Source organism: Varroa destructor, unplaced genomic scaffold (genome assembly GCF_002443255.2).
Source record: "Varroa destructor unplaced genomic scaffold, Vdes_3.0 BEIS01000006.1, whole genome shotgun sequence".
In the NCBI taxonomy this organism is placed as follows: Eukaryota; Metazoa; Arthropoda; class Arachnida; order Mesostigmata; family Varroidae; genus Varroa; species Varroa destructor.
Window position 1 is genome coordinate 3,316,622 of NW_019211459.1, and position 25,914 is coordinate 3,342,535.

The 25,914-nt window shown below is 41.8% G+C and overlaps 1 protein-coding gene and 1 long non-coding RNA gene across 12 annotated transcripts in view; one reads left to right on the plus strand and one right to left on the minus strand.

Annotated features, from left to right (window-relative positions):
* kcc (solute carrier family 12 member kcc) overlaps positions 1–25,914 on the plus strand; it is a 275,661-nt gene that overhangs the window by 143,627 nt on the left and 106,120 nt on the right. For 5 of the 6 annotated variants that reach the window (XM_022812856.2, XM_022812851.2, XM_022812852.2 and 2 more), the window contains one exon: positions 18,909–19,114. In XM_022812856.2, the coding sequence (XP_022668591.1) occupies positions 18,909–19,114 (206 nt within the window). Of the gene's footprint in view, positions 1–1,715; positions 1,850–18,908; positions 19,115–25,914 lie in introns of those variants that run through there. The other variant, XM_022812855.2, reaches the window with a different exon arrangement.
* On the minus strand, positions 1,597–25,473 carry LOC147754753 (uncharacterized). Of its 6 annotated transcripts, none has more exons than XR_015330682.1 (8): positions 25,232–25,422; positions 20,022–20,128; positions 18,846–19,103; positions 18,509–18,588; positions 9,280–18,310; positions 8,550–8,695; positions 3,764–7,368; positions 1,597–1,726 (listed from the first exon to the last, which is right to left on the minus strand). It is a non-coding gene; the product is annotated as an uncharacterized LOC147754753 (long non-coding RNA). The 6 variants fall into 6 exon arrangements; XR_015330683.1 differs by having other exon boundaries at positions 19,921–20,128; XR_015330684.1 differs by lacking the exons at positions 1,597–1,726; positions 3,764–7,368 and adding an exon at positions 8,183–8,427 and having other exon boundaries at positions 18,846–19,520; positions 25,232–25,473.

Genomic DNA, 25,914 nt, shown 5'->3' on the forward strand with positions numbered 1-25,914 from the left:
AAACTGCTGATATGAGCCTCCAAAGGAACCGCTACTATCGGTTCTACAACTACTAATATAATACAGAATAAAAAGAGTTCACGATATCGCCATGCGCTGCGCGGTAGAACAATAAGGAAGAGCTATAGGCTAACTGAGTCTCGCGAAGTCAAGAACATGCTATATTATAAATAGAAACTCGTTGCCTGCTGCGCACCTCCTCTTTTACATTGGCGTATACAACACACGCGTACAGAAAGATACAATTGCACCAAGCAAGTATATACACAAACAGGGAGCGACACGCATCGTACGTCCATTGCGTGCACGCAATCAAATAGAAACGTTGAACTAATTGCAGTTAACTTTGATTGGTTGTTTGTGCGCGCAGTGCTTTATTATAAGGTGATCGAAAGAGTAAGGAAATGAAGACCGCTTAAAAGTCGTCATCACTACGTGTTGCCAACAATGATTAGAGGCAGGGTAACGAGCTTTACCTACCACAGTGTGTTCGTGTCCTGTGAAGTTGACCTAAAACTTGCGACCCGATATCTGCGGCTAATGTCCTGTTGCGCTTCTTTGATCGATTAGATCGTAGAAGTTCTCTGTTAGTATCTGCATATATGTGACGCAGCTTACCTGGATGGAGCGTGAGGCCGCGAAAGCGATACTCAGAACGATCCGTTTTGATAAATAACCGTATTTACCTATTATTAATGACGCGCGTCTGTAAATAGATCCTGCAGATCTATGTATCATACACTTCTCGATGCTCAGTGATCTCTGCGGTAATATAATAAAACAAGTATTGTGTTCTTTGGAATGATGAACCAATAAAGACAATGTTATCTGCGGCTAATTTTCCGTGTGTACTGTTCGACCATCAACTAAATATCTTAACGATGACAATTATTGATAGAGAATCATGAAGGGGCTCTGAACGGGCTACAACAAACAAAAATTTCACGTATGGTAGTTTGACTCATGGGTAGTGACATATATGGTGTCCGTGTCATAGAAGTCGCCGGTAAACAGCAACTTGTCGTTACTGGAGTTAGCACTCTGTTACTGGTAGCTTTTTCGTCTCCACACCTTCAACGGTGATAAAGCTTTCCTTCTATTTATGGCACCTAGAAAGGCCTATAGTTATCGATTAATTGTGGATGTGTACAAACTTATGAACATCTGTGCTGTCACCTAACTCAACACTTCGTAATATTTAAGCTAGTTCGAGTTACTGGAAACTACGAAAGCAACTTTCTCACAAAATTTTCTGACTACGCGGCTGAGTGGCGTGACCGCTACTTCTTAGTGCTTTCTAACAAGAAGGAGGTGTACTTTGAGGCTAGTTTTTGCGGCGAGGTGCGAATCCATGTGCGTGCGTGCGTATCCTCAGCAAAAGCTCTAAGGCGACGGCCGGAGGCCTACATAGTTACGTATCTGTATATTGTAGAAGTGTCAGGCGTAAAAACTGTAAGTGCCAGCGGTTGTCGTGCCCTGCTCGTCCGCCTCCCCGACAACGTTGGGGTGTTGTCTGAGCATAGCTTGACACGTGTATTCAAAGAGTAACTATCCGTTGTCTCTGTGAACTCACGGTTGTAAGAGCGACGCGGAGCAGAAGCAACATCATTATCTCACCTCGGACGCTATTGTTATATAGTAAGCATCATCATCGGGAACTCAATCGTTGTGGTTGATCTAGTAGCTGTTCCACAACCAGAAGCAACGAGTTGATCGTTATGTTTATCTGAAACGATGATTGAAGAAGGACCAAGTGCGGACGCGTTAAACAAAGCTATGGCTATCTATCGAAAGGGTGGAATCATGGAACATGATGATCTGTACAGACACCTGCAAAGGATGAACTCGGGTATGGAGAAAAGCGACCAGAAACTTAAGTATATGTACAGTCCACTTTACGTATACGCTCCTGCTATCCTTCTTTGTGAATCAATGACTTGCCTCATTAAAGGCGCAGCCGGGGTCGTTTTGGCTGAGCTGATTTAGATTCTTTCCTAACAGATATATGAAATATATAGCTTAGTTATATAAAATTATTCTATATTTTCTAATACATTATTGTTTCTTTTTTCTGTTTTATAATATTCTATATTTTATTTTTCCAACTGTTAGCTACATATAAAACGAACAATATTTCTGCTGCGACAACTGCGTTTACAAAAGAATGGAAAAACCGATTTCTAGCCAGGCTATGTCTAATTAATTATTTTTTTACTTACTTTACATAAAGCCCAAATAATACACATTTTGATTTCGGTAAGTGCGAAGGTACACACTGTATACACACACAAGTATACATTGTATTGTATGATGATGTATTAGACAACCTTGTGCGTTCGATTCTACTCCTAGCTGTAATATTCCTTATATATTCGAATGTCAAGCTCACACCGTCGTCAGTGAAGATAGCATTTCAATATGTACTGATAATGTGGGGGCCGATTTGGTGACGTTAGAAATTATTCGGCTGTTTTTTTCCTACTTATTTATGTATGTTCAATTCCTGCTTTGTTTTTGGCCTTGCCGAAGCTGTCCTTACGCGTATGCGAAATTTACTCTGTTAAACCCAGCAAACAAGGCATTTTCCTTAATAGGGCCAATATTTATTTTATCGCTTAAATTGAAACGAATGAAAAAATCAATAAATATGTGATTGTAGTAAGGAAGGATTCGGGTCTACATCTATTAGGAACGAGTTTTTTTCTTTCGTAAACAAAATCTGTTGATGGAAGAAGATGTACGATATGTTGCTACGGAAATACTTAATAGAAAGTTTTAAGTGTGCTTGAGATCTGGTAGTACTCTGGCAAAAAATGGGGCTCTGCTCTTTGCTTTGATATAACCCAAACCCTTCGAATTGTACCTCCTAAGTCAATCAATGTCTCGTGGATAGGCATTCTCATATAGCAACAGTAAGAAGTGCTATATTAGTTGACCTTGTGCCATATACAGTAATAACCGGGATAGTGTCGAAAGTATTCAGAAACCTTGTTGCACATTTTGCCCTCGGTAGTAAGCAGGCGTCATGGTTAAGGGTCGCTATATCTCTATATATATAGCTCTAATATTTTTTACGTTTTACGTTCCAGTACTAGGCCGTTAGGTGTTATTTTATATAGCTAACTTTCAGGACGAATTGCTGTGATCTAATCTAGACTAAAAAGTTACCTTACCTTACATTTTGTCAAGGTACTCGATTGTGACGAAGATTTCTACCCTGTTATTCTTCACAGCTTAAGCTTGTTTCAATATTTGTATATAACATGCTAAGTATAAGGGTGGTCTTAGTTTCAAGTAGATAACTTGAGGCCTTCGGTTAAAGCGTTTTTTAAGCGATTTCATTTTCAAGTTAAAAAAAAAAGCTCAATATTTCCCATTATTTTACTTATTACTAGTCAGTTTTGATTCGTTGATTTTTCAAATGGGTTCGAAAACAACATCTCTTCGACGTCTAACTTCCATAACTGGAATAGTGTTTTGACATAATTCAAGTTATTCGCGGTAAAATGTAATACAACATCTCTGATGGGAGAAAAAAGTGCTCCGTTTACTCAGCCCTGTCACCTTTTTGTCAAAAGCAAAGGACTGATTTTTAGTTTTGAAACACTCGATATGTGCGAGAGATGCAGTTAATGATAACACAATTTAAAAAGCAGAAGCAGGCACAAATGATTAGCCAGACAACAACGAAGTAAGAAATATAGAAAAGAACTTGTATAGCTAACAAAGAACGACAAATGAGAAACAGATCGAAATGACTCACTCGTAGATACAGGTTAGGTCTGAGGCATAGAGACAGTCTCTTCATGTTGCTGATCGACTGCCGAACTGAAATTGGATAATTGGGGCAACGGGCTAGAAGAGCGGGTGTCGCAGGGAAGGCGGGAACAGGCGGTGGTAGATAAAGGACACAACGTCAATAACTAGGCATGCTGTAAGGACCTGCCTGCTCCCGGACAAAAATGCACTGCTGAGCGAGTCGTTGTCGTTGTCGAACAACTGCGGGTTGCCGATGAGCGCCTTTGATGCTCCATTCGTTTCAGCTACTACAAGTGGCAAAGCATACTTAATTCAATAGGAGCAAACTGGACTGAAGTAAAATATAACATTTTTTAGGTACTGTGTATATACGAACGGGGCTACTATAGTCCTTTTTTTAGTAGGATATGAGACATAAGTGTAGATAGAAAAAAAGGGAAGGTAAAATACCTGGCAGGTCTGAAGAGGTGCCCAAGCGAATGGACGTATCGAACGGAAACAGCTCAATAGGAGCCTCGGCAAATTTCCCAAACTTGTTGCGAAGACATTCAAAAGTAATCACTACTCTACATCACTACTCTACGAGAAAAGCATTATTGCTTTTCTTGTAAAGTAGTGATGAGTGACTTGGAGGCCGTTCTTCAGCCAGTCTTGAATTACGTTGAACCTTTCTGTGTTGGACGCGTCGGGGATCTGCGAAACCGGATGGTAGGAGCAAACTGGGCCCGGAGACAAAATTGTGTCGGCGGCTGCGATATAAGGGAAAGAAAGGGACGGAACGAAAGGACGGGAACGCGCAGAGAAGGAACGACAGGTCTCTCGTTGAATTTGTCCATTACAGGCTAGTTGCAGCGTCAGTGATAGCGGCGGTAGCCAATAGCAGAAGATACGTTAGCATAACTACGTATGACCTAGTAAAGCGACTATTAGCATCTTCTGAGTATCTGATGTATTGAAGACAAGGAAGGGAAGAAGGCGTAAGACTGCACAGCCTCGTACTTGTCTGAAATGGCACAAACTAGATTAGGCCACTGCTTAACAGCGACGGCATGCCATGGCAGTGTTGCCGCCGTTGCTAGAATAGCTTCTGTTCACCTCAGTTGTTTTGACAAATGTTACTGTTATTTTTGCTGCTGCTACTACTGCTGCTGCCCGCGTTGCTTTTGGCGACCTCTCGCGAAAATGCAGAAGAAGTCATCCAGAAGAACGACGGTGCTCGTTCTCCGGCTCTCGCCTCATGTTTTCTTTCCAGTAGCAGGCTTTTCTTTTCTGCTCCCGTGGCTCTATATAGCAGTGCATGAACAATATTGGCGAGTGATCTGGACGGACCCTGAGCGGTATTACTAAAGGCGTCTACAGATACGGGAAAGTATTGGATGGTACGGGCATGGACCAGGATGTCCTGTCTTTTTCGTCTCTTTTCCTTTTGCTGTCATTTCGCTACCATTCTCGGGTTCACCAGGTAACTGCATAACGCTGCTGGTGCCTCCCCTGCAGCTACAGCTGTTCGCTCATTCATCGATTGGTCCTAAGATAGGGCATTTTCGAACTACTGTCTTATAATATTGTTTGTGTTGACTTACATTATTATTTGGAGAAGCCAAGTTCCATACATTCAATAATACTTCCTTAACTTTCTTCTGGTAGGTTCGACCATTTGCGTGACTACTTATTATTAACTTCCTTATTCCTGTGTCATCTGGTATCGTTCATGACCCAAGCCCGCCGATCCTGTAGACGCACAGCAGGCCGTTGCGGCTAATAACATCAGGTCGTGAAAGGAGTGCCGGAGTCTGCACGTCGAAGGCAGACTTCAAACTGACTATATCCACTACGCGATTACGTGCATCGGTCAACTTCGGCGAACTGTTGGCCTACACCTAGATTGGCTCACACTTCAAGAACTTCTCCTTATTTCCCCCTTAATAATTTCTAATCCTCTCCAATTCCAATTTAGTCTCAGCTGCGGTTGCCCTCAAAATCAAATTCTGTTTGCGTCCTTTTTACGCCATCATAGGCACTACTAGCACTATCATTGGTTCGTGGTCGGCAATAAGCGACGAGATTTCCGTTGGTATCAGTGTTATTCGCCCTCCTTCTTCAATGGGAAGGGGGTCATCTCATCTACTCCTTCTTCACGTACCACTGCCAGTCGTCTTCCATCCGGTGCCCGTATGATGTACTAGAATGGTCCTTCTCTATTTGGCAACATCTCTCGACGAGATCTAAGTAAGGAATATTGCAAGCTCCCACCGACGTCCTCATATGTCATCTATTTGCCTTTCTACGAATGTTCGTGAAAGTCGCCTCTGTTCACCAAAATGGCCTTGTTGTAAAATATGTGCCTTTTAGCTATTCACTTGCAGATAAGTTTCAACTCTTAGGCCCTGAGCCAATCGTAGTGTACGTCCTTATCGAACCCATCTGCTTGTACTGGCTTAGGTTCTAGTCGAGGAACACTAACATGTTCCACTTAAACGGACCAATAGGTATATCTTTTTTTTCGTATGTACCCACTTATACATTGAGACACAAGAAATAAGACGAACGAAGTGTCATGGAAGATATAGTGGGATCCGTTTGAGAGAAAGTTGTAACTGCCACCTTTATCTTTCTTTGCGTGCGAGATAAAAAAAAAAAGTGTGTCAGAGCCAGACACAGCATAGCGTACAATAGTGAAAGTTAAGATTTCATAAAGGTTATTAAAAAGGTTTTTCGGTCCATCCGTCGTTGGTATCTTATCTGCTCTTTGGATAGACCGTCAGTAGTATGCATCCTCTAGATGCTTTACACATCGCCGGAAAAGGACTTCAATCTCCTCATTTAGCAGCCCCTCGGAAGCACGAAGTAGAACTCCCTTTATACCTACCTGGTATGCATACGCATCTCACAAGGTAACTTCGAAATCAGTTTCCTGCGGACGCCCTCAAACCCGCGGTTACTTTTCCTATAACAAACATAAAAACGTAATGTTTTGTGTTATGCACAACACCTTCGAGACGATTTCTATGGTATAGCGTGTTTGTGAAGGAGCCGGGATGGTACATAATCTTATGTGCATCAGTGCATCTCTCAGTATGTTTAATTTTGCAAACGCAAGTGCTCACAGTAAAGCCAGAGGCAGATGCCACAACTGAGAAACTAGTAACACACACGATTGCCCCATCTCCTTGCCTTCCATTTATTTGTCTCTCGGTGGTGTGTCACGCACTGATTCCTAAACCGGTGTCAAGAGCAATCGTCATTCATGAAATAGATACATACAATCTGTCAATTTGAGCCACACAAGTTATGTGGCTGCAATGCAGTTACGTTCACTGCCCCTACGGTACCGCTGCCCCACCAGTGCTATCACTATTGTTCAGAACTATCCAATCTATCAGCAGCGGTTCTTTTGTCCTGGGGCACAATGCGTAATAGACAATATCGTGCTCTTTGTTTTAGCAACAGAAATTGACAGATGCGATAGGCCGGAGGCAGGTAGTCGATGGGTGAGACGAAAAGATTAGGCTTCTTCATTTTGCCCTGCAGCATGTAGGTGAAGTAGTCGCCGACACCATATATCGACGTGGAACCTCCGCAGTGTACATGAAGTTTGTGAGGTGGTAACTGCTGGGACATAAAAAGGATGATGCAGTTAGCGTAGAAAGGGTTTAGGTGAATAAATGAAGATGGTGCTCCTATTGACCTCATACACAGAGCTTCTGCTATTAATATTTAACTATATCCAGTCGTTTCGCATATGCTGTATCATTCTAACTCCCTTTTAACAGAGCAAAAGGATATTTGAATTCTAAATTTTTCAAGTTGTAAAAAGTGTAACTTTTTACTACAGAAACGGAAGCTATTCATGCTGTAATGACAAAGTTTGTTGTGTTTTTGTGCGCATGCCCGTCCTTCTGCTAATGCGATCATCGCATATTAATAGCGCACAACAAAATAAGAGTACACAAACATGCTATAATTGTCATTCTAAAAGTTATGATCAACGATGATAAAGCAGTGGTAGTCGATACCCCCATTCCTCTCTCTAATTCCCTAACTAGTGCTGCTTACTGATTGAAGTGTTCTTTAATTACCTCTGGTATACTTATTTTACAGAACAATTATTATCTTATACACGGAGTTGATTGGCGGCGACGGTGGTCCGGTTCGGCAAATTAAACTGGGTTTGCCTAAAATCGATCCTATATCCCATCTCCTTAATCGTATCCAATCAAAAGTTCTGGAACTCGCTAGGGATCTGCGGGCTATTTAGAGCCCCTATTGGATTGCAGCAAGTTCCAGACAGCACTCTTAAAAGTCTGCCAAGAAAGCAGACACATCGGTGAGCTATCGCAATGAGTGAACGTGTCGTTGCTGGCTTCCCTGTTGCTCTATAGCGACGCAGGCCAATCTCGAACAGTAACCCTAAGACATTAATAATACTGGAAATTAAGAACAACAACACAGATGCTTCTGTGCGAAACGCTATTTCTTCTACCTGAATAAATTTATTGGTACTATAAATTTGCAATTTAAGCACAGTTTCTTTATTTTTTTATTATTATTTTACAAGTGATTGAGGGAAACAGTTGGAATCGGCGCACTAAAAACTTCTTGTTGGCCATTGGCGTAATCACAAATATTTAAAAAGGAGAAAGGCTTGCATATTAGGTGTTTTTTTACCTAAGGACAAATCAATTGTACTCTGGTTAGTCGCGTTTTGCATTCAGTATTTTTGATATTTTTTTTCGAGAAATCTTCTACACCAACAGCTAACAGGTATATTGGCTCCTTCATTTGTTTACCTGTCGACCTGCCGCTACATCTGTCACACTGGTGCTTGATGAAATGTTCTGTACCTCGGTTGACGATTTTTTCTAAATCGTTGCGATGTATTTGCGTGTATTAGGTATTTGCTAAGCGGGTCTTCATCATGGGGGAAGTTGAGCTCCTGCAAAATGGAAACAGACGAAGTTCTCTGTACTCCATAACACCATTAATATATTCACGCTTCAGGCTGACCTTTACACGTACGCATACAATCACTGTGTATTTGGTAGGTTTATAAGTGCCTACCTCAAAAGCACAGGTGAATTTTCCAACATTTTTTTTTGTACAAAATATATTTGTAGGATGTACATGTTGATTAATTATTAATTAACATGCAAACTAGATCCGACAAACTATAGCGTATAGCTGCTATAAAGCCAGTAAACTGCGTTAAGCGTCGGCAGGAAGTGGCACCGAGCGATTCATTCCACTCTTCAAGTTGTACATGTCGCTTCCTTTCGTCCATCGGACCTTTCTACTCTATTATTAGTTACTGTGGACTCCGCTGTGTTTTCGGTCTAAATGTGTGCAGTGTGCAATATCGTTCTTCCCCGCGCATCCTTGCGGAAGAGTTTGTGCATTTTGTTAACCTACAACTATTCATCGCTTTCTATTTCTTTTGGCAGCTTCGATTTAGAAAAATTACCTTGTCGACGCTATTTAGGAACGTTTTAGAGAAAATATAAACAAGAACATTCTACAAACCTTTCTTTAATTTCGGGGACTTCCGTTATTTTTGTCTTCCCTTTCGTGCGGATAATGCAGTGCACTGACTTTGAATTGATACCCGAGAACCGGTTACGATTGTGGCTTTGCTTATAGCGAGCTCCGTCTACTCAAGCGCATACATTGGATCCGGATGCGGCATCAAGCTTAATACAAAGATATACACTTAGGCTGCACATTAAGGTACACACAGCTTTTTCACATATGCCAAACATACTTGATTCATAATATTGATAGAAAAAGCAGGATCGATCGAGGCACCACTCCGCCTTTATTGTGAGTCTTGTGACCTCCCCGGAAGTGCCACATCTGGCTTGCAAGACCATTTTTACATGAAATCTATATATCTCCGAAACGCGCTGATTGGGTCCGTAGTCTGGGAGATATTTTGTTTTTACTAAACGTACCAAAATGTTCCATTTACCCTATCTGAAGTGTCTTTGGGCCAGAAAAACTTCGTTGCTAAACATCGCGATTAACAGCAACGAACACAAGTGGAATAGCTATCGAAATCAGCACGAATAGCCTTGAAAAATATTTGGCTGGCGTTTATACATGAATCTTCAAAAACGACGGTATAGTAAACAAAGCATGACGAAGTCCACATATTGCAAAGACAAGCCGGACAGATTTCGCCTTCTTTTAATACGTATCTTTTCATTTTTCTTTTCGTTATCCTCTTTTTCTCACGCTCCTCCGCTAGCTGCTAAATAACGCTTTTCATTTTTAAATAACTCCAGTCATACATAACTTTTACGCTAATATATAATTTTGCCTTGATTCTACCACTTCATATTGAAACAGCCTGATGAGTGCTTCTCTGCATCAGGATAGTTTCCGACATTTTGTAGAACAGACCCTATATGGCGGTAATGGCTAACCAGGCAACCAACCCTGAGTTTAGCCCAAGTACCTGCGGCCAAAAATCGTTCGGGCTGGAGACATAAGGGCGGTGGCGGCGGCCCTTATCTATCAATCTAACCACATATCCGTTTTGCTATCTGCTTCTATAGAGCTAGTTTTCCATTGACAGTCGCGTCATGTTCTTCTTCTTCTTAGGAAGCAACAAAGAAAGAGGCCGGCATCGTGATCGGGCCTCTTCCAGCCAATCCGCATTAGTGACCATCACGGAGGCTACGACAGGAACCGGCGAAAAATAACAGGTTGAACACAGCCCTATACCCATAGTAGTACGCGACGTCCTTCGAAGATCGAATTAGTATATCTTAGAGAACCAACTTCCTCACTCCTAATAGTGAATGACCCGTAGTCTTATTGTTCTAGCTCAGATATTTCCGCAGCATTTCAGACTGCTAAAGCATATAGTCAACGTTGTCTGTATTTCACTTCATCATTGCCATTATTTGCAATTTTTTAGCAAAGTTCCCGAGTATGCTGCCTATATATATACAATAGGTCGATGTTCTTTCTAACTTTAAATTTATTCCTACTAGTCCATATTGGTAGCAAAAAGCCCATTATTCATGCATCGTGCTACTCTAATATTATCTCGAAAATCTTGTGTTTTCTCTATTCGAGACAGATTTAATAATATGATGCGTTATGTGTATTTGTATCGGAGGTTGATCTTTCTTTGATGATAACTCTGATAGGCCGTGATATGAGGATAGCCTACTGCGACACCAAGGCATACAGTTCAGTTCAGCCACCGTGTAAGGCTGTTGACCACCACATTCGGACACGTTTATCGTTACATGCGTGCTGTCTTTCTAAGTTATTGTAGTGATTGAGAAAGTGAAATGGCGTACGACGATTCCGCCGATTTAGCTGAACACTTCAAGTTAACATTCTTTCCTCACGAGCGATGCTGACTAAATCCGAAAAATACGCTCCTTTGCTTTTGGTCCCTTTTTTTCTAGTCCTATTGTTCTAGCTTAGTGCACAATTGGCGTCATGGTATTAGGGGACTCTGCTGACGTTACCGCTCCTCGCAAAGAACAGACCGCTTACCAGGATCGGTAGTTTAACTAATAGTATTATATAGAAGCAGGACCCTTTCGCGTATACGGCAGCTTGATACTAAACCAGTGGATTGTAAATGACCCAACCAGGCTAGAGGCAGGTCTTTGGCGCTGGTCCCGGTGCAGACAAACAACGGCACGACGTATCTGAGACATGCAAAGTCTACAGCAACAATTAGGTACTCAGTTGGTCAGGTATAATACTACCAGTTGCCAGAATATATGTGCATGGGGGCGCCTACACATTTTACGCCGAACAACTACGTAGCACCTAGACGGACTATCATTGCCTACATTTTGTTATGTCGACGCTGCTCCATACATGCCTTATAAGCATATAAACATAACATGTGTCAACAGAATAATATTTTATCGCTTAGAAATATTTACGCAGACTACATTGAAACCCATGGAGTAACAAGAAAACGACTGCAAACACTAGAAAAGATATATCCGCACTGATGCAGAACTTCCAGCGTAAACGTAGCCGATCTGCTAATATTTTTTTTAATGTTAACTTAATGTCCTTCTTGATATAATTAATGCCTCCGATTGTAAAACAAGTGCGTAACTTAACACTAAATATAATTGTAGTGTTTATTAGTACTTTAATAGAGTTTTTATGATGGGCAACAACCTGTCTATGACGAATAATTCAAATGCGAACTTTATTTTTGCTAATTATTTAAATAAACTTAGGCGACCACCTGTCTAATTAGCAGATCTTAATGAATATTACCTATCGGTACTTTCCCTTGAACGAAACCTTTTGCAAACGAAGTATAATACCTAGAGCACGGCGTAGGACAACCCGCTACGGCTCTGCCTGTTTATTGGTAAAATTAATTGCTGTCAATTTTGGTGACCTTATTTTTGATGTACTGCTAGGAAAACTGGCGTATTTCGTAGAACCTCAGTGCTCGTTCAATTTATCCGGGCCTGTTTTTTAAGTAACATGCTTCCCATTTAACAGTGAATTCAAGGTACTCTCGTTTCTCCCCTCATTTTTAATTTGTCTTCTAATCCCTTAACTACGCTAGAAGTAGCAGTTCCAGAGTATTTGACGCCATCTAAAACAAAGACTGAGCAAAATTGAATGCACAGAACTTGAGCGCTATGCGATAGATTAACGACGATGGAGTAGTTATTATGACGGAGGAACGATTATAACGAAGCAAAGTGAAAAGGCTTAACCGGAAGTTATAGCCCAGAACACGCTTAGCTAAACAATGAAGCCGGATCTTATTGTTACCAACTATTCGAACTGCAGGGTTGTGGAAAACTCGTAGCGTTCCATGAACCCGACCAGCAGACTTACATAAACTTAGTAAGCGACTTCATGGTAAGATTATAGAGCAATGAAATTTGTAGTTAATGCTTTGAATGATGTAAGTATACTGAAACCAGTAGCGTAATATCATTAGCCGCATAACTTTAAATAAGTTGCAATCTCGGGTAAATTCATGAAAAAAAATGTTTACCGATTCTCTTGCTCAAGCTTGTACTAAAAAGCGGAACAACAAAAATCGTCAGCCACGAAAACTAACGACAGTGTCTTCGTTGTTAAGGGGAAAAAGAAGCTTTCACTGAAGTCTAAAAGGGCCTCTTGCGGGCAACGTAAAGTAGAGCCACGGCTTGCTGTTACGACAAGTGTTAAATCCCTACGGCAACAGGTCCTAGTATACCTGAAACTTGTCAAGTGTATAGGATTAACGTGAATGTATACGTGCGGTTGTTGCCGCATAAATGTTCGAGTAAATGTTATTCTTGGAACCTCGCCCAGCCAATCAGCCGTATAGTCAGAATTCGTTTCGGTGTTTTTTACATTTGTTTCTACCTCAAATGTGACACCCTGTCCTTGGGCCCCCTAATCTTTGCCATGAAAACGTTAACCTTTTAGCATACGTTACTGGCTTGTAAAGCAGGCACCAATTCTTCTTTGCCGCTAATTGGGTTTCACACCGCGATTACAGCCCATTTGGGCTCTCTCACCAGCCTTCACAAGCACTCATCTATCCTTACCGGATACCCTCACCCCTAACTCCAAGCCACTCCTTCTTTTCGTCCTTCCGCTGCCTGAGCTCTCGCAAGAAATTGACAACAACGTTTCTCGGTATTCCTCTCCTCTTGTTATACTCTGCCTAAGTAGCTGATCCTAATTTTTGGCAATGGCAGCGCTAGCAGCGATAGAAGCTGGAGCATCTTGAAGGAAGGCATCTAAACGATGACGTTGAAGCAACTATTCAAAAGTTGCACTCGAGGCTCCAACCTTGTCCCCGTTGGTGCTATAGAGACCGTTTCGCCGAGGTGACCTCTGTTACCTCTGACTACTCCTTGCATGCTACACTACTGGCGGCACCACTTTCATGCGCGCATTTCCTATCGCCTATGCTAACTCACTAGCGTTTCAGAGAAGCTCAAATAAAACCTTAACGACGACAACCTCTTTCGCTTGTCCCATCGTCCCGACCTAGCTAGCGAGCCCTAAACGCTAAAGTCGGCTAAAGCCACAGGTCACACTAAGGCCGACGTGACCAAGTAGCGTTTCAGAGCGCAGACGCACTAGCTGACAGGCAGTTTGGGAAACGACCGACGATGCGGGGTCTTGCGACTACTGGAGGGCAGAAGCTTACTATGGCTTTTGTAGGCTTTGTGCGAATACCGGTCGACAAAACAGTGGAACTAAACTGGGTCCCGTTTGCTCACGCCCACCTTTAACCCTCCATGCCCTGTGTGTCGGTGCACCGCGAATGAGTATTGACACAAATCAGCGACATCTGCCTTTGCGATGACAAACGCCAGTAACAAAACGTGACCCAACGTCGTATACTTTCTAGCCTTTTTCGGTTAATTATGAGGAAGCAAAATGGTTATAGCTTGATTAGGAAAAAGAAGAGATACCGAATGATTTTCCGAGAACTACAAAGTAAGTATCAGAAGAAAACACGAACTGAAGACGACAAGCTCAAAGGCAATAAATTTTTTAAATAAAGAGCGGGAAAACATCGTCATGGGTTCATAGCTCGGAGCTTTCCATTTCGCCTTTGGTCCATCCACACGAAGCTCTTTAAACAGGTTTTTTTTTTGGTTAGGTGGCTACCTCAAAAATAGTTCCTTCCATATTGTACATAAGAATAGCTTCACTCGAAGTGGAGCTTGTCCATCCAGCGTCCTGAAAGACCCATCTCGAGATGCCTGTTACTCACCACACCTACTCTAGATACGCAAAGCGTGATAGGTACTTTCCGAAAACACTAACTATACGCCAATGATTTCGCCTCATATAATTTCTCATATAAAAAGAAATGGCTGATGTTGTAAATAGCGATGGAAAAAGGAGATTTCACGATTGATAGAATAAGATTCATTCTGTTGCGAAAAATACTGTCTTCTACCCTTCAATATACTCTGCTTAGTGTATAAAAGACGTTAATGTCGCCAAATATATAAGAAATCTTAGACTTTAATATTTATTTTAATATCCACGCTACGAATATAATTCAGACCACTACGACGATTTGTGCCCTCTTATTATGCGATTATTACACCCTGAATTCTATATCAATCTTTTACAAAAATTTACCCAAAATATGACTGCGTGTGTACTCTTGGCTTGTGCTTGATTCTATCCGGGAATCGAGTTTTTCTTCTAAGTTTTTTTAATCTGCATCCAGATAATTTCCGAAGCGGTTGAAAAAAACAACTAAACCGTAAAAATAATATCGGTACGTGAGTAATCTGCAGGGCGCTAAGGAAGCGAGGCTGAATAGATTTATAATAAACGATTAGGTATTTAATCCGTAATGATGATTTGTCTTTCCTTGACAAAAGAATAGTGACTTCTTAATAAAAAAAAAGGCTCATTTATTGACTTACCTAGCACAGACTGGCCTATCTGATCGATTTATAGGATTGCTAGACTGGTGAGCTTTTTTCGAGCGGTTCGATTTGTACCCAGAAACACGTTCGTTCGCTCATTATCTTTTACGACAACATATGCATCAATACGATGATGCGTACTAGATGGTTATTATCATTAGCTTAAGTTTTGAGGCTACTGTGATTTTTCTTCAACTGGCCTATCCAGGTGAATGAAAAACAAACACGACCAGGACTAGCCAAAGCAAATGCAAGAGAATCACAGAAGTAAAGTCAATCGGTATCGTCTTCATACTCCAGGACAGAAACAGTTTTCTATTACTGCTTCTACTGAAGCTTTTCATTAATAGGAAAGCGTCTAAGAGCTTTTTTCAATCTTCTATATTGTCCGAATTCAGTCAATACGATTGATCGGGAACAAACTCTTTTATTTATTATTTATTGCGATAAGGTATATAAATAGCCTTCAATAATGATGGAGCCAGTAAGGATAGATACCATCTGCTGAGATGTTTTGAGAGGTTTCAACTTAATTACAGCTGCAGGGACGTTAGATTGCAGCCCCTAAAAAGGATAAAATTTACGACGTGGCCGTTTTATGAAACGGCTAGTATAGCCTAGATTATTAAGCAGCCTAGCAATTGTCAGGATTCCTTTAGTTGTATTATCTTTACTCTACTTTCATTACCTCGAACCCAATCGGTTCAGAGCTTTTTAACTGTCCATCAAAAAAAAATAATGATAACAATAATTAAAATAAAATGCTATTTAGCTCTTCCTAATTCTCTAAGATACTTTGGGTAACTAGATTAAAATAGGCGACAGGCCAATCCAAACACAGTATCATTAGCGAGCGCTTTTGGTCACTGTGAATTTCACGGTACCAGATGTGAGACAACCAATCGGCGGTTCTTGTTGCTGTATACAGGAAAGCTATGTAGACTAATTCTAAATTTACATCAGGACAGATGACAGACGAAACAAACTTCAATCCGTTCATTGATTCCTTTATCTTCACTAGGGTGAGTTAAAATGGAATCATGACTCGAAGAAACTTTTGCTCCACAATCCCTCGCAAAGCCTACCTTGATACCAAAGAAAATTGTACTATGTATCAGGTGGGATGAGAAACGAATCGTGCCATTGTGGGCTGCTGCTGCTGCCGCCTTGATTCGGGTTTTTACCGTCAACAACTAACAAGATTACAATAAGCCACTGAAAAAACATTCGACGGAAACTACTGAGCGATAAAGGGCCGCCTTCTGCTTCAACAATGGCAGGCCACTTACATCTCTAGTTAGTCGGCAAAAATCGAAAAAAACTTTTCGAACGAAAAGAAAAGGGAAGGGAAACTTTAACGCACCCGCAACAGAACTACTCCTTGTTTCGATATCTACAAGATTCTCGTAATGGTGATTCATTTAGCTTTTATAAAGGGATACAAAAGACACTTGTCGCATTTTTTCGCCCAGAGACCACAGGGGTTCTACAGTAATGCGATGATGGTCCTATCAGAAAATGGCAGAAGGTCATCGATCAAAATGGCGTATATTTAGCTAGTTAATATCACTTCAGAAGCCAAGGATACTTGCGTTAATGTTGGTTAAAAAGAAATCGATACTTTGTCGACCTTAAAAGTGTAGCAGAGATACAGCGAGCAATATAAATTGTCTAGCAGAGCAATTAAGCCACATAGTTTTATAAGGGTGTGATCGTATTAGCGTGATCCGGACACCAGGCCCAAGCGGTTAAGGCAAGCGGCAAGGCATTTAATGAATGCGGTATTCTGTCCTTTTAAAGGCTGTATTACTGAAAGCGTTAGAGGATTCTAAATGTCCCCAGTTAATCAGCCTACTGATCCAGTCAGCGGCATCTTGCCGTCCACTGATTTCGAGTTAGCGCTGACTGCCGGTATGACCGAACTCGTGTGCTTTGAATGGAGCCAGCCAGGAACACCTAGCGCCGTCAACAGCATTGCCCTACGAGACTATGAGGAAAGCTGAATCGGCGTTGTTAAATGACCTGGAAGGTCAAGAACAGACCTAAAAGGGCTGGCTGCTGACAATGTTATCCTTTCTACCAATGGGCAAATCAGCAGTAGCTTATGCTAACAAAAGGGGTCAGAAGCGAAAAATGAAGTGTTGAGGACTGGCAAGTCTGCCGTCATAGTATTAGTTGACAATCACATCGAAAGGCTCTGTATTTGTTGTTTAGACTAGAAACCAAACATTTCAGGGTTAAGCCGTCGCTGGGCATTCCATCAAACGTATGACGCTAATGCGAACGGCAGTGTGTCCACATTCTGATACATGACATTTAATCAGATTAGTAGTACTACTGTGAGCTGTGAGGGCGTGAAAGGAGAGAAAGGTGTTGTTATAACGACTTTGAACCAAATGGGGGGAGAAAAGGGCCATTTAACTATCACAAATAGCTTCGTTTTTGTAGCTTCATTTAACTGCAGAGCCATTTCAATTTCGGGTATATGAATTGACGCAATGGTGCTCCATTTATTTTTCTATGTGTATGCAACAAAGGAATAGGTCATGTTATAGATGGCGACGCTTATTCGATTCGGATATTTCATTGCTGACAACAAACTTTCTATTTCAAATGTACCCGCCAAAATCTCTGGATTACTTGCGATTCGATCACAGGCAGAATGTCTCGACCCGCATCCAAATAGACATATTTCCAACAAGATATATTAGCATTCAAATGGGTTTTGAATAAGGTTGGGTTTGAAGATAAAGAGCATTCCTTCCGCTAGCGACTTTTTGTTTTGTAGTAATGCTAGTTTGTCGAGAACGACACATATTAATATTAGGCCCGCCTTCAGTCGTTTTCTTCTTAACGGGAAACGGAAGAGTAGCGATTCTCCTTCGTGGTCGAACGCCCCAGTTCGTGCCTTTACCAACCTTTTTTGCCATATATATATATATATATATATATATATATGTATACATAACTATTGACTGTGCACTGGCTTCCTTCGAAAGGCCATTTCGCAGGATGCCGCGCTCTGCCGGTCATGTCAGCTTGAATTTAGGCCTGCCATTCATCCATGAAGACCGGTCCTGAGATTGTATATGAGTTGGATAGAAAACAGCAGGCCATAGGGTTTTCTTCCACGCCTGTTTTAGAGCAACCTACAACAATAACATTTAAATTCTATGTACGTATGTATGTACACATATAACACTTTCGCGAACGTAAGAAATACGCCTTGACTCTATCATTGTTCTACCTATGTATATACACTGTGTGTAACTATGAAACAATTTGAGATCATTTCGAAAAACCGGCTATGAAGACGTTTACGTAGTTCGGCACTGTTATGCACTGACCTGTTGTTTCAGTCCGCAATGATGCTAAAATCTGCGTGACTGTTAAACGCATGAATTCCGCTCCTGCTACATGGAGTATGCTATAGAAAAAGAAAAAATAAAAGGGATAGAAGGTAAACTGTTAGACCAGACAACAGTTCACAATTTTTGTGTTTTCTCCAGGGAGGAAGGTCACGCGACTCTATTGGTTGTAGTAAAAAAACAACAAGTGATTGACCGCGCCTCAGCGAATATTCCCGATCGTATTCTCTAGTTACTATTTAGGTTTACTACTATATACTTTTTACGTATGTGCTGATATACCACATAGCTCGTTATTTGTCGTGAAATATCTTACCTTTTTTTTCTCTGTCTTTCTGTGTACTGATCCTCTCGCTGCATCGACTAAAATCGATTCCAGGCGATTCGATGGACCCCCAGTCGATCGAGGCTGGCGGAGCTGGAGCAGGCGATGGAGGCAATCTCACGAGCTATGAAAGGAATCTCTACCTATACCACGAGGAATGCCCAGATCGTCCCAGGGTAGCTACACTGCTCAGCAGTTTGGCCGACTATGACGCCGTCATTCCCGCTAATCCCGGAGAAGATCCACCTCCTGCTGCCAAGGTAAGTAGCACCGATGACGGCGACGATGACGAAAAAAAGACTACACAATCATGACAACAAAGCCTACCACGAATGTGCTACCAGAATTAGCCCCGTTTACCTACTAAGAAATTGAACGACATAGCCCTAACTGATTCGGTTCGAAATTTGTGTGTACCTAAACAAGCCCATGTGCACTTCATTTTAAATTGACAGTTTCTAGGGGCAAAATTATGAACATATCGGCTGATTGACCGGGTACGGGGATATTTCTAGGAAATACATGAAAAATCGACTGTGACAATTAGCAAGGTAGACTACGACGTAATAGTATTAATAGCTGCGCAGAGATCAAAAAGCGGATAATAGTTTTGTCGAACCCTTAATGCATATTTACGTTCAGGGATAGAACAAATTCGCCCAGACGCTGAAATAGTTAGATAACTTGCATTTATTGGCAACCGCGATGATATAAGCTAAGTTCATAGAGAGAACACATGTTCCGCTAATGTATGACTTAGGACGCACGTGATGCATTGCTATATATACTAAGCTATGAAAAAGACCTATTTACTACTGTATATCTGATTTTCTAGACGGCTATAGAAGAGGCCGATTTCGTTCATTAAAGAAAACTTGGCTGATAAACACTACAACACTTTCCCACATTTCTGCAACGTTGTTAGACCTTAGCATGCAATTCTTGTTACAATGGAGCCTATTACGGTTATCTACATGTACATAGACTTTATACGTTACTGTATGTACAATTATATTGTATTTTTTCGTCCCTGTTGTTACTATATCGGCGTATATGTTTAGCTTACAGTGTCCTAAAACGGCTTTACGAAAATGGTCCACTTGCTGGAGAAACCCTATATATACACCGGTTAATTTTGCCAGTACTTATTCACTGCCCCTTCCTTACAAATTCTGGCGTTGCTTCATGCCGATCCAAAATTATCACAATGGCATCTGTTATCATAAAGTAAGTTTTCATGGGCAGTTCTTCGCTGTGAAGGGGTCGACCGTCAACTGCGGGCAACAGCAAACAGACGGAAGGAAACGGGTTAGAACGAAAACTCGAAACAGACCAAGTGCTACATGCAGACGTTAAGGTCCGCGGCTGTAGCAGCAGCAGCAGCAGCAGCACCAAGCGGTATTGGAAACGCAAAACATTTCGAGTTTTTTTCTGTAGTAAAGTTTCTTACAGGCAGAGTTCAGAAGCGGCCTCGCAAAAAAAGACAGCATTACAGGGCAAACAGGGATAAAAGCGCACATATATCTGTGTAAAAATCTGTAAAGGTTGGTTTAAACAAATCTGAAGCTCGATCCCAGTTATGGACATCGTAGTTAGACGACGCTAATATCTAGTTTAGTTAGCAGAGTAGCTAAGTAGCAGGACCACGGATATGTATATACAAATGCATAAACCTTACGTAAGTGTGAGACAAATTTATATTTTGCCTAATAATGTTTCGATCATACAAATAATGATTTGGTAGATACCATAGGGTACTTCTGAATGGAAATGCCTATGAGAAAGGTTTAACAGACATTGATCAGTTCGTGTTTGTATAGAAATCCATAGCCGCTATTCTCTATCTCTATATGTGAAGACTGAAGGTACCAGAATCCCCCGTTTTGATTTCAGACTTGCTAACAACGGCAAGCCACGCTTTGATCATTTATTGAAAATAGAGGTCAATTTAACTAGATATGAGAATAGTCTTTAAATAGGTACTACCGTTTTGTATGCGACATGTTGCGCTGCGACCTATATTGAAAAGAGCATTTAAGTAACAACGACATTGAACAAAGTTAAGGGTATAGAATTTGTCCTGACAGAGAGGCCGAGCGAAACAGATTGGTTCTATGCCTTGGGCCTAAAGTAATTCTCAGAAGCGATGCCTATTACCGGGCTTACTAGACGCCAGACGTGAACGTTACCGTCTATTTTCTCGGTTTGACGATTGTTGTGCGAGACATTGTTGGAAGTCGTGTCGTTGAGCATTCGAGAGGTGAACTAACTAGCCAGGATTGGAGGTAGCTGACGCTTGTTGAATCAATTAGGTAACTGTGACTCCCTTTGCTGTCAAAGACTGCGAGCTAATGCTTGTTTTACTTAAAAAGCCTAACCCATTATGGGCCTTGAATTTGACGCCTTAAAGTAGCTTTAAATCCTGTCACTTGTCTTCCCTTCAACAAAAAGGAACGGCAACAATAATGTTGTTATCGATACTTCTTGGTTTGCAGCTTGATGCAAACGTCGCGAAACTCACGTTGTTACCGTTTCCCAAGGCAACTCGCTTAGGTTTAGCGCCTTCTCTAAGGCCTACGTCCTCTTTTTTTTTAGAGAACTCGGAAAATTCAGTTTCTCTTGCAGCTACTACTATCCTCGCACAAAGCAGCCGTCAGCAGCGACAGCGACTTCAGAGGATAGCCGGTTCAATTTATAGCACATCGAATGTCTGAGACAAAATTTCCAGACGGATCAGTCGTTTTTTGGCTTGCTCTGATATTCTGTTCCCCTTAGTTTGGTACCTTAAGCCGAACCCACTTACTAGTTTTCGTTGTTGAGATGTGTACCATCCCTCCGCTCCTTTTTAGTCTCTCCCGCAAACTGCGTTGGCGTAACTTTCTGTTATCATTCCTGGCATCGCTACGTCAGGCACGCGTGCCTTTCTTTTTGGTTCCACAACAACTTCGTGAATTACTAGTAGTACGGGATGCTCTTGCAAGAAAAGAAGAAGCAAAAGAGCAGCTGCGGACGGATAATGAGTCGAGAGTTGGATTCAGGGGGTTTCCACGATAGGCCGCCAGGGTGGGTCGGAGACTACCTGCAAAGCTGGTCGCGTGCTGCTTTAATGCCCCAACAATAGCCACGTTAGATACCGGGCTTGACCCGTCGGTCAAAATGGACCCGGCAGAGAACAATAACGACCTACAATTACCTTACCTGGCCAGCTAGTAAATGCGAATGAGAAATTGTGATAGGAAAACGCATTGTCACTCAATTTGCACAGAGTTCACAGTCTATGGTCGTCGACCATTTACGGGGTAGGGCGCGCGAGATGGAACGGCTCCAAAGATCCCTGAAATATCGTCGGGATGGGATGGGTTGGATAGGCGCAGTGTGATACCGTGGGATCACACGAGGGCGACGGGAGGTGAAGGCAATCGTTGCCACAACAGGGGAGGCTGCAGTAGTACTGCTGATCTATTTTGAACGCTCGTTAAGAACAATACATATAATGTTGCTGTTCTGAACGCCGCCAGCACGTGCCAAACGAGCTCGCACGGAACAGTAATGGGCCTCTCTGGCATCATACAGAAGAACGCCAATGGAAAACGGACAATTTATTTGTGACAACTAATTTGCCAGCGCTTGTTCTGATAAAAGCTCAAGGGGATCGATATTTGGAAGAGAACTGAGGGTGGCAGCAAGTTAGTAACTGCCTAGTATGCATAGCCTTCTTTTTCCTCGACAGTCTTATGGCCCTCGACTGTGGCAAGCTATTACAAAGAAAATTCAGATATAGAATCCACACAATCGTATAGGGATACAATTGAGAACAACTAACAATAGTTTATACTCAATGGGAACGACAGAATCTCACAGTAGCAGCGTAAAATAATTTCGTAGGTACTGTAGTGTGAGGCTATTGTACGCCACGTAAATGTCGAGACGTATGCTTACTTTTATATACAGCTCACGTCGTTTAAAGTTTTCTCTTCTATAAATCAGTATATTCGTAAAAGATTTATATTAATACGGCTATACATCTTGTAAGCAAAAACGTTTTTTCTATATAAAGGATAATTTAATTATATAGAAAGCATTTTAAGAGTCAGATCACTATATAACTTCCTGGGATATATATATATGTATAGTTGTCATTGATTACAGTTGACAGACGAGCTTTCAAAGCTTTGTAGAGTATTCGGTCGCAACAACGTTCCTAAAAAGATTAAATAGTTATGAACGCCCGCTGCCCTTGATAGCCCGCAGCTGCCCCAGACAAGTTAATTCAACAGCTTTTGTTCGTCTATTAGGGCAAAAATAAACTAGGTGGTTTCAACATGACCATGATGTAATAGTTTCTCAGCACAACTAGGATGCTCGGAGTGTTTTCGACCATCTGAAGTGACATAGTTGATAACCGAAATCACACGATCAGCTTGAATATATGAATCAAAACAGGCTTAATCGACCCTGCTGTTTTCGATGTAAGCCGCACTTGGAGCGAGACGATGAGGTCGTACCTTGTCGTCCGTCTGATAGTCACACTATGCACCGTGCCACTCACTCATCGGTAAAACCCTTGACGAATTAGACGAGGGAACTCTTTAGTCCAAATTTATTCGGAACTGCCACCAGCGTTGCCCTGTCCATTATTCAACGCCATTCTCGGGCTGGCGATACAGACCGGTACGTCCCAGGCGGATTTTTCGTTAATGATAGTTGCGTAAACTGTCTCTATAGAACACCGCACGTGTTCTATCTGTAATAAATTCACCAGTGATTTGCGTTTTTTTCTGCTTCTTCGGTATGTTTTTGATAATTTCATAACAATTGTTCACATTCATCCTTCAGGGAAGGCATACTCTATGCGACTGAAAAAACTTCGGTAACATTTCTTCTGTAGTATTCGACTTCTTCAGATTTCATACTTGAGGTAATAACTGCACCGATCATGAGCTGTTGTTTTCAATGTTTGGCATTCTACCGATGCCTGACTGTTAATATCTTTTGGCGCGCTAATTAACTCGGTACAAATTAAGTATCACATTCCGTCTTCGTTCTCTCGTCTACCCCCATTTAAGTAAAAAGAAAACAAACTGAGCAAGAGTAGAGTCCTTCCCGGTAGCTAAGCGGTTCTATCTGCGATCAACAGGCCCAGCAGGTAGTACGCGTGCATAGTTACTAATTAAGTATTGAAGGTGAGCTATGTACGATGTAGGTACGTAGCAAGTGGGCGAAGAGCAATAACCGTGTGCATGATGCACGAGAGTAGGAGCACAAATGGCTTCGAGATGACTGGTGGTGCACTTCTAACTGGTCGGTTTATGCCCCTTAAAGCGCAACGCGCTCACCTCAAACAGTCAGAGTTAGTCTTCAACTATAATAGGATGCTCCACAGAAAACATTTAGTGCAAGCTGAGACCAAATTGATCCCTCCAGCCTATCAGACAGGGTCGGATACATAAGTAAGGATTCATCCAAATCAACTGCGTCGCTGACCGAACTGAGCAGAGCGAGTTCTGATGACGCTACGTACGGAAGTTACATGTTGCAATCGTAATAGATAACAAGGGCGAGCATTAGAAGCATCATATCACGATAAGAACGCCTGACACCTAATGTTCTACAGTAGGATAAGTAGCAGTTTTGATAATGTGATTATTAATCTTAGCTGATAATTGTGTGTCAGACGTTATCTGCAGCATTTGTGTGATAAGTAAGTTTGCTTGTGAACGTTTGTTCATCAGTATCGTTCGGGAAGTTGGGTGGATACATTTCAGCGCGAACTCTATGGAACAACTATTTTTATCGGCGGGAGCTGCGAAATTTCATAGATATGAACATGACAATTTTAATAATACATCTGCGACTATTGTAGAGTGCGTACTGCAACATGTCCTGCCAGAGACCACTCTCTACTCATAATCCGGTCACGTTTCGGACATATTGCGATCAAACAATATGCTTGTCACAAATAACACGTAAACAATGGGAACTGCTTAATCTTCTATTGATGACCTTCCTACGTTCAACATTGTTTAATGTAGCATAAACAATAACGAGACGAAAAACTCATCCAAAAACGCGCTACTAAATGGCAGGATGAAACAGGCGGCCAATGCAACAGGGTGGCGGTCAGCTCAATGGAACAACGTACGGGACGACGCTGAGAGACACGAAAAATGTCCATACATTTTGAAACGGGAGGATAACAACGGTAACAACGACATTAGCAAAGACCTGTCATACTTTGTCGCCTTTTTCCGGCCTCCTTTCTGACAATTGCCTTTCACATGCTGCGGCCCTTCGTGCGCTCCCTCCTACCTATTTTTTTTCGTTGGACGGACCTGCAACAAAAGGTTTAGCTGTGCATTGCACAACAAAGCACTTACTGCCATGATTAACGGGCTCGCTGGCTGGCCGTTACTGCCGTCGCTCAGATAGGCTGCCAGCAGCGCAGTCATAGACGTATCGGTTCATGACAATGGGATTCGTTTGTTCTGCTCACACCACTTCTGGCACAACGATGTCTTTGTTTAATAAGCAAATGAGACCTATCCGAGAAAGGCCCAATGATGAAATGCCACACGGTCTAATCTCGATAATGTCCCTGTTTTTGCCACAGCAGCCATGTGGTCGATAGGCCTCTATTGTCAGTCGCTTGTTTGATCCTTTTTTTTGGGTATTGCCAACTGCTATACACAGAGGATCGTTTAATCCTAACGGATTATTTTTCTAGTCGACGAGCTGTATCTGTCTGTCCTTTTCTCGCTGTTATTACGGTTTATACCCATCAATTTTCAACATCATTATCAGACTGATGGTGCTCGTATTTGCACAGATACGATTTGCGAAACGTTAATCTGACCTGATCTTATTGTATGCCGCATAGAGGGGACGCTACTAGTTATGGTTTAGCTACTAGAGCCAACTAAGGTTCACAACGATACGGTGTGCCCAGGACGAATTGTTTATTTTTGTAGAATGTATAATATACAATAATCGCTACTGCTTTTCCTTTTACTGCATTGTCCCCGTATCGACCAACGTGATAAATCAAACAAATCACGAAAGG